Source organism: Syngnathus typhle, linkage group LG20 (assembly GCF_033458585.1).
Source record: "Syngnathus typhle isolate RoL2023-S1 ecotype Sweden linkage group LG20, RoL_Styp_1.0, whole genome shotgun sequence".
NCBI classification, from domain to species: domain Eukaryota; kingdom Metazoa; phylum Chordata; class Actinopteri; order Syngnathiformes; family Syngnathidae; genus Syngnathus; species Syngnathus typhle.
This window is the reverse complement of record NC_083757.1, coordinates 3,891,764-3,901,412: the sequence shown is the minus strand read 5'-3', so window position 1 is coordinate 3,901,412 and position 9,649 is coordinate 3,891,764. Positions and strand designations below refer to the sequence as shown.

General features: G+C 39.5%; 1 protein-coding gene across 2 annotated transcripts; it reads right to left on the bottom strand.

The window, feature by feature from the left end:
* Positions 1 to 2,120: 2,120 nt before the first annotated feature.
* Positions 2,121 to 9,327, bottom strand: prdm1b (PR domain containing 1b, with ZNF domain). 2 transcript variants are annotated; one of them, XM_061267650.1, is made up of 6 exons: positions 9,069 to 9,327; positions 6,495 to 6,614; positions 5,601 to 5,841; positions 3,981 to 4,870; positions 3,780 to 3,908; positions 2,121 to 3,494 (listed from the first exon to the last, which is right to left on the bottom strand). In XM_061267650.1, the coding sequence occupies exons 1-6, from the start codon at positions 9,234 to 9,236 to the stop codon at positions 2,928 to 2,930; spliced, it is 2,115 nt and encodes a 704-aa protein (XP_061123634.1). In that variant the 5' UTR covers positions 9,237 to 9,327; the 3' UTR covers positions 2,121 to 2,927. The 2 variants fall into 2 exon arrangements, with proteins under 2 accessions (XP_061123634.1, XP_061123633.1); XM_061267649.1 differs by lacking the exons at positions 6,495 to 6,614; positions 9,069 to 9,327 and adding an exon at positions 5,947 to 6,103.
* Between the last annotated feature and the right edge of the window lie 322 nt (positions 9,328 to 9,649).

Below are 9,649 nucleotides of genomic sequence, written 5' to 3'. Positions count from 1 at the left end.
ACTTAAATGATTCAACCCAATGTCACAAAACTACATTTTCCATTACCCTTCGAGTTAAATATAATCATGCGTGACATAGTTCTATTCCTTGTATGTAATTTATAGTTAGTCCTATTTTCCACTTTCGTTTCCCTTAGCCCAATCTAGATTTATTGACCCAATACTGATAAATTCGTGTGAACATTTCGACGCTTTATCTTAACACTTTTACCTTTAGACCAGGTTGCCCTTACCAACTCAATGTATTCTAATTAAACAGCCACACCCATGGTTGTACTTTGCATGGCCTTTCACTGCTGACGAACAAACAACAGCAACTGAAAGTAAAGTGTGTATGACTCGCACAACACGGACTCTGTACTTTCTGTGGAATTAATTTGCCACATGGCACAGGGTGTTTTTGTGAATCTCTACAAGATAAAATGATAGCCACTGTCACGCCTCATCTGCTTTAAACAAATAGGGGTGCGTAGAATATATATACACTACCGTTCAAAGGTTTGGGGTCACAAAATTGTATGGGTGACCCCAAACTTTTGAACGGTAGTGTAAATATTAGTATAATAAAATATTATGAATAAAATATTATAAATTATATCTTATATTTGTATAAGATTATATATAATCTATGAATATAAGTATACATATATATTATAAGATTTTTACACAGAAGATTATATATATAATCTATAAATAATTATCTAAATAAATATATACACTACCCTTCAAAGGTTTGGGGTCACCCAAACAATTTTGTGACCCCAAACGTTTGAACGGTAGTGTATATATATATTTTTAACTTTACATCCCCTTTAATTATTTTGATTATTAATTTTTTTTGCTCCAATACAAGAGACAATTCATTTATGTATTTAGTATCAAAACAGGAATAAAATACAAAAAAATATATTTTTGTAATGCGAAAACTGACCAACCCTGCTTTCGCTTTTGATGAATGATGGTTTTAATTGGCTCCAAACAAAAAAGGTTTGCCATACAATGGGCACAAACTGAAAATAAATATATTGCGCCTCAATTTTTGGGTGGTTCTGAACGCTTGGCTGCTTCTCCAAGGTGCACGTGACCTTCATCAAAACTCGTCTGGGACAGTAAAGCTGTCCACGTGAGTGAGGAAATGATTGTGAAATTACTGGAACTAAACCATCTTTGCCCTTCTTTCATTTTTCTTCCCCTCCCCAATGTATACTGAATCACCCAAGCCTTGTCATCATTGCTAAGAAGAGATTACTTCCGACAAAGCCAGCACACACACGTAATGTGTTCAAACAGGTCTCGTAAAACTCCTGTCACGTCCATGACGCTCTGAAACGTCCCAAATTGGCCAATTAGTTTTTGTCAAGAATGGTTTCATTCTTAGTGACATTGATGTCATCAGGCATCATAGACAATGCTCGTAAATGCAAATTTCAAGATGTATTATTACGTGTTAAAATTCATAAAAGCTCTTTTAAAACCATGAGATTTTTGTCTACTCACATGTATTTTTAATTTTTTTTTCTTGTTTATGTTCTTCTGTTGGTGAGGTATTTTATAATGCACCCAGGCAACTTCCTCAAAGCATACAGGCCCAAAAAATATATATATTTAGTGTGATACAGTCCATCACTTGGTGTGGACATTTTTTTTTTTAGCACCATTAGAAATGATTCATTCCACAGTACTTCCAAAACATTGGTTATATTAATTCATCCTATTTTAAGTTATATCCACATTTATGGATTGCCACATTGTTTTATCAGTCTCTGACTTTTTTTTCAGCTGTTCATTATTTGTTTAACCACATAATTCACGCGACGTATATCACGTCCACATGACTAGGTTTTGACAACTCAGCAAAAAAAAAAAAAATCCCGTGAATGTTGCTGTATGGCAGCACAAATAAGAATTCTTGAGAAGATTTTACTTGGGCTCGTACGTTGGCGTTACTGATGTGGTTTCTACCACGCAGGGGAAGAGGAAATATATATATATATTTTTGGTCAAAGACAGGACACCACATGCAAACCGAAACAAAAAACTATTGCAAAGGATTACTGGAAAGAGCAAATTTGTTGATAAAACCTTTGACTCACGGGAAAGAAATCTGTTCACACGCTCAATGTATGTACATATAGTGTTGAAACAATCTTTATTACGCTACGTCGTATAAAAGTATCATCAAAATAGTCTCTCACGTAAAAATTCTTACAATCTCAAACCTGTTAAAAAAATAAACTACAGGGTCAAACCTCGTACAAAAAAACCCAAAAAAAAAGTATTCTATTTGGATTGAGACGTAGGAACACTTGCAAAAAATGTAATCCAGTGCAAAACTACAGCGACAGTCCTCAATAAGAACTGAAAGCATAGAAATAAAATGAACTTTCACATCTATAATCAAGCAAAAGCAATTTTACAACAATATTTTGGCAAATGTAAATTAAACATACCAGATTTGACCCTTTTTTTTATTATAAATAAATAAATTAGCAAATTGTAAAATAATTTATGCACACGAAACACAAAGTAAAGCAAGCAAAAATCAACTAAAATGATAATTGTTAATATTCCTGAGTCGTTTCAATGTCTACCATCAAATAAACAACAATAAAGCTAAATAAATAAGCATCTCTAATCAAAACAGGTGAAAACATAATAAGTTAACACACCAAAATAAAACTACCTGAGTAAAAACAATTGACTTCACAGTTTGTAGTATTCATTGGGAGGAAGCACAATTTGTCTAATCAAACATCACGTCCAGTCTTTGGAATGCTCTTATTTTGGTGGTGCTCACATTTTAAAAAAAAAAGAAAAAAAAAGCTATATTTCATCTCTTCAGTCAAAACAGAGGCTACTTTTGGCGACATTTCTTTCTCTATTTAGTCCATCTTGAAATCTCCTTTGCTCCTTTGTTTGGTTGTATCTCACTGAGCCTCCAACTTGACCGTGGAACTTTTGTGAAGATGGACCACGCTTGCTCTTTCCTGATAGGCCGCCAGAGAACTGTGCTGGGAAACCGGGGCTGCTGATTGGCTGATTGGTGCGTTAACAGCCAGAGTCAGCGCTTTCAACAAAAAGGTGGCTTCTTTCTGGTCCTCCTTACCCTCACCTTCCAAGGTACGAGCTAACCATCTCTCCACCGCCTCCTCCACCTGTGACGCCGACGCCGTTTCCGTGAGAGTGTCGGATTCTTGGCTAGCGTCGAAGCCCTCGAGCATTTCTTTCATGTGAACGTTGACGGGTGAACCCGAGTTGGCTGGGCAGCAGCTGCGTTGGTGGATGCGAAGGGAGAAATGGTGGAAGAAGGCCTGGGAACACATCTGGCAGTGGTAAGGTCGATCACGACTGCTGTGGAGACGACGATGCAGCTTGAGGTGGATGTATTGAGTGAATTTGGTGTTGCACAGTTTGCACTGGTAAGGTTTTTCCCCAGAATGAAGTCGAAGGTGAGTTTTCAAGTTGCTGGTGCTACTGAAACGCTTTTGACACACCTGGAAAATATGAAACAAGATTTCTCAAAAGGGATCCGGTGACGGTTGCGACAGATTGATGTCGGGATTATTTTGGGGCACAATGTGGAATTACGCAATGTTGACGTCCTGTTCTTTACCGCGGGAATTCTATAATCAGTTCTGTTTGACAGCACTTTCAACTTTCTCACATATGCTAGAAGATTAGATTTTAGAAGATCCGGTTATCGGAAAAGACAACTACCGGATGACACGTTGCGCAAGAGTTCTATAACCCGTTTATTTATGACTCTAATTTAAACATACCTGACACTCGTGCGGCTTTTCTCCTGTATGGACGAGGTGGTGCTTCTGTAGATGAGCCAGTTGAGTGAAACTCTTTTTACATAAGTTGCACTGGAAAGGTCTCTCGCCGCTGTGTACTCGGAGGTGGACCTACGGTGACAAAAACAATTCAACCACAGCCCTTTCGTACGAGTGCAAAATGGCGGATGCCGAAGTCCCTACCTTGAGATTCGACAGCTGTCCGAAAGTCTTTGCGCAGATATTACATTCATACTTGATCTTCCCATTCTGTTTCGTCAGAGGATAGGGCAAGGATTTGTGCCCGGGACGATTGCGTGACCCCGAGTTGCCTTTGGTAATCTCCACCGTTAGGTTCATTGCTTCCTCGTAACTAGAGGAAGTATGTCCGGGTGAGGGAAATTGGCTTGTCGGCTTGGGAACAGGAGAGAGGTCAGGGGTCGCCGGGGCGCCTCTCGGTGGGGACACATTAGGGGTTAGCTCTTTCAAACCGCCTTGTGGGGATGAAGAGTATGGCATGGACATTGAGAGGAGATTAGGGGTGCTGAGGGGAGGGTACGGGATGCCATCCGTGCCGAGATAGCTGCCATACCGGAGAGATCCTCTAGAAGGCAGCATTCCGGGGAACGGAGGGGAGTATGAAGGAAGGAGGAGGCGAGGATAGTGCGAGGTGAAGGGAGGAAGGAGCTGGTAGGGCGGCTGGAGGGGTCTGGATTGAGGGTAAAGCGGGTGAGATGACACCAGACCTTCCCTGTGGCCGTAGAGGCCGTGGAGGTGAAGGGGTAAATTTCGTTGGTCAGATGATAGTGCCGAGAAGTGATCGGGTAAATAAGCAGGATTCACTCTGTGGATTTGTTCAGGCTGAGGGGATGGAATGAACTCCTCCTGGTCCCTGTCCATCTTTTCCTGTTTCTCAATCTTTTTGCTGAAATCCATGATTTGGTCATCGGGAGTATCTGGAGGAGTGTCTCTCCCCAACATCTCCACATCTACTTCTTCATCATGTCTCTCCTCTTTCACTTCTTCCTTTGTCTTCTCCTTGGGCCATATTGGCTGTTTGGCGTTTTCTTGCTCGTCGGCAACATTCATGTTTTCTGCAACAGAGAAATTATTTTGCTAAGTTGATATAGAGCAAGGACTTGAATTTCATATATGATGACATCTCATCCACCCACGTATCCCGCTCCCAGTGATGGTAAACGATTAGGTTTGACTCATAGCCTATAAAACCATGCAGTTTTGGTTTCCGTTTGTCAATTCAAGTGTATCGCTTGGTGGTTAAATGAGTATCCATGTGTCATGTCACGTCTGCCCCGCCGGAACAACAATTAGCGAATCGATCACACAATGTGTCAGCATGTTTTTTTGTTTTTTTTAACTTCCGTCAGTATTCTTCTTTTTGTCTAACAAGTTGGAATGTGCCTAATGCTTTGCCAGCGTTTGGATTTCACCTTGAAGCTAAAATAGTTCATAAAAGTCATGACAAATGTTGCACAAGTACAGACCTTGGAATGAAACTCGTGTGAGTGCTTTTAGATTTTTAACAATGTAATTACATTACATTACAGTACTATTAGTCACTGTGAGTCATTCAACTTTGGAGCAATGAACAATCACTCTGAATGAGGATATAATGCTGTTGTGTTTGCTTAATAGCTTTTTAAAAATGACTCACTGAAGGACTTTAAACATCCATCATTCTTATTTCACGTCCAAGATCGATATCAGGCCGTCACAATACTAAATATGATAGAAGCAAATCTTGATTTGTTGTCTTTTAATGTTTTTTTTTTTAAATATTTATAGATTTTTTTTTGCACTCACTGTGTTTGTTATTCTCCTGCTGACTGCATAACCTCTGGGCAAACTCTTGGCTGTACCACACGAGCAGCTCCTGTTTGGGTTCCACCGGCCGAATGGTGTAGAAGTAGATGTCTCGACCGTTCTGGCAAGCCACCAGGTTCTGCTCGCTCAGACATCGTGCCGGGTTGACGTAACGCATCCAGTTGCTCCTATGGACGTCGTAGCCATCGACGAAGTTCTGAAGTTGCCCGTTGCTATAAATCTGCAACAAGCCCGAAAAGAAAATGCATTTGTTTTTATTTTTCATACTTAATATATAGCTGAATTGGCGAATAAAGACATTTATAAAGGGAGAAAAAATACAAACATTCAAGCCTGCCATGTACGGTAAAGTGTCCTCAGTCTTCTTCTGTTCTAATGTGCTGATCGTTCCTCAAGTGCGGGCGGGCCTCAGTGTGTGGTGTGTGTTCTGTCAATCCTGTGTATTTGTGCTTGAGCTGTCATTCTATTTGTAGCTTGGAGGCGGGCTCCACTTTGCTGTGTCACGCTCTCTCTCCCTTTCACTCTCGTCATTGACAGTACCGGTAGTCATAAATAGTTCCACTTCTCTTTGCAAGAAAAAAAAAAAAAACAGCTGGCCTCCAGCCCGATTGTACACGTATGTACTTGACTGAACTCAGAAATGTAATTGAGTTCATGAGCGTGACTTCCCACTTCTGCTCACAAGGTTACAGGAAATAAAGCCGGATGGGAAATACCATTCACGGGAAAAAGAATGGGAATTCACTTGGGAGAAACTATATTTTCTGAGTGACGCTGTAAGTTCCAGTAAAGATGTGATGACCATTTTGAGTTTGTGTGTGTCAAAAAAAAAAAAAAAAAAGCCCAAGGAAGGTCAGCTGAATCAAAACTTACCCTCCAGAAGTATTTTCTGTTGGCCTGTTTGGGGACGTTGTCTTTGGTGTAGATGTCTCCTTGCAGAGGACCAAATCGAGTCCCCTGAGGAATGTACTCTTTGCTGAACACACCGCTCACCTTCAAAACAGATCCCAAGTATATTTATAATACACAATTGTGTACTACAATGATCCTTTATTTTATGCGTCTCACTAGAAAACAATAAAAATGATTTTTTGTTCTTCGAGATGCAATGACAAATCATCTTAATTATAAATTGTACAGCGTAATGTTGGTTGCTTCTTCACACTGACCCAGACAGCTCAGAAAAGAAGTTTAAAGCTCCAAGGTGGCCTACTTCCCTTCACTAATGACTTCACCTACTGACTGGAATTATAGTTTACTTTCTTTCACCTACTGATCCCTGACCTGCTGTCCATTTTAAACGCGGCGAAACGAGCCAAGATGCGGTTTAACCTGCTTCTCTATGTATGTGACTTGCACTTTGTTTGACTTGCAAAAATATTTTCACCTGAATCAAAAGAAGAATAAACAACTTTTTGTTTTGAGGGATTCAAAGAATTCTTCGTCTTCATTGTGTGCAGTGCAGTGCAATTTTCTATTTTGAATTTATACAAGATTACTTTTAATTTGATCTATTTATTAATATTATTTGTTTTGTTTTGTTTATTCTTATTATTATTATCATTATTCATTATTTCTAATATTTTTTATTTTAGGCTGAGGCTATCTTATATTATATTTATTATATGATATTTTATTTCTGCAATCCACCCCCAATCACACACACCAGGCTACAATCTGGATGTCTTGAGGAGCTTTGTGTTCCATCTTTAAATTGACCCTGCCCCCAAGCCAATCCACTAACCCCGAAAGTAAACACACTCTCCCTCTTTCTGCCCTTGAGGAACGACCCCTTCAAAAGGATTACCAAAGCACCTTATGAAAAGGTCAACTATTAAAAACAACAACATGACCTAAATCTCTGTATGGTTGTTTATCATGTCATTAAAGAGCAGTGCTTCAAAGTGTGTGTATTTTTTTAAATTTTTAATTACGCCAGTGTGTGTGTGTGGCAGTGCATATTCACGTGAGGTGATTCTTAGATGTGCTGAACTGGTGTGACAGGGCGTATTGTGCTAAGCCGGCGTTGCGTGGATAACCAAGCGCTTTGCCGCCGCTGCTCAACCGCTCAGGTTGTTGCGAGGAAGGCGGGGGGAAAGCGGGTGGGGGTCGCGTCGTGTGCAGAAGAACCCAATAAAGGCAGCAGATACCCCACGCTATCCCCCCCTCATCTTTTTTTGGACAGAATTGGAAATTGTATGCCTGCCAGGTCTAGGCCTGATGCCTGGCTGGTCAGCCTGTTCCCAACGAAAGTTAATCATCTGGTTTTAACCTAAATCGCCCCCACCCCACCCACGCACAGCCACCATGCCCACCCCCTCTGCACGCTCCGCAAAAAACTGCCCCCCCCCACCCCCCACACCTAACTGGCACTTACTGCTCATGTGCCATCTGCCACGTGTTTGAAGGCACATATCAAACTTTTGTTTGGCAATTTTTATTTGTTTGTCAAAATCATATCCTTGATTGCTTAATCTATTCTTAAATAAATTTGCAAGCACTATTTGGGAGAAGCCAATTTTTGTCCCGGGACCTCAATCTCATCAAACACCAAAAAGCAATTGTGACCATTTCCCAACTAACACAACTTTAGGTTCACAATTTTTTTGTCTAGTATTTCCAAAGTCCCAATTCCAAATCTGATCGAAAGTTTTAAAATAGCTCAAATTCTTTGAATCCAATCCCCTTCCACTTTCAATATGCGTAATGCTGAGATAAGTTTTCAAAGCCTTGACATGTGAATTTCTCCGTGACTTACTCTGAAGTCATCCACGTATGGTCACCAACTCGCACAAGACTATTTTATAATCACGGAAGGAGTCAGTAGAAAAACAGTTTCACCTTGACGACAGCGACGATAAAGAAGCTGTACTTCAGGAAAGGGAAACTACCTTTGGATTTGAGCCAGTTTGCTTAGAGCACATGACTTCAAGCACGTTTGACTTCTTTCTTATTGTCATTCTTGATTGAAAAACAAAGAGACATGTTGGCAAAAGGGAGATTTAAAAATAAGACAATCGCATATGATGGAAAATACCTATGATGTGATAATCATCGAAGTTGGTAGATAAAAGAACGGAAGTTTTGGAGCAGGCACAAAAAGGATGACACAAAGATAAGTTAGCAAACTATTGATAACGACTGTAGAAAAAGTATTTGCCCTCAATTTTTTTTTTTTCCGGTCAGCTGACTGAAGTGTTATCGCAAAGTGCATGAATCACCTGAGTGGAATAATCTGAGGGAGGTGAAGAAGGGTGTGTTTGATTGTAAAGAAAGCAAACAAGGTGTGATATGATCAACTGGCAGGATTTCTAACGTCATAGTGTCTGGGTTTGTTTGTGTGTGTTGGTATGAAGGGTGTATTCTGTTTTGAAAGAGAAAGTAAAGCTTTGTATATTTTTTTTGTTCCATCGTACGTTGTTTTGCACAATCCAAAACTGCTCTTACCTCATCCTTGTTGTATTCAAACGAAAGGTTGCGTGGAATGGTAGTCATCGCCTTTGGCAGGTTGAAACTTGGGTTCGACACTTGATCCGGTACAATGTAGGTACAATTGAGAGCAAAGTCAATTTCTCTCCAAGTGCTCATATCACTTTGTGTGCTTTCCTCCTTCATTTTGGCGAAATACACTGGAGGTGACGGACCAGCTTCTTTTGGCTTTGGTATTGAGGAAAGTGAAAGCTTTGGTTTGAGTCCTTCAGTCTTAGGTTTGTTGATTAAAGCTTACGATCTGGAAAACGAAAGTTGGATACAAAAAAAAAAAATGTTAAAATCAAAATCAACATAGACTATTCCAATAAATAAAATAAATACATTTAAATAAATACACTAAAATAAATTTAAATAAAAAAATTAATGAATCATTTTAAATAAATAAAAATATATTAAATACATTTAAATAAATACAATAAATGACTTATTTTAAATAAATAAAAACATTAAAATAAATAACACTTACTTGTGCACATTCATTTAGCTGTTGGAGCATCCTTTCTTTGGTTAGGTCATCCCCTCCAATGTTTCCTCTG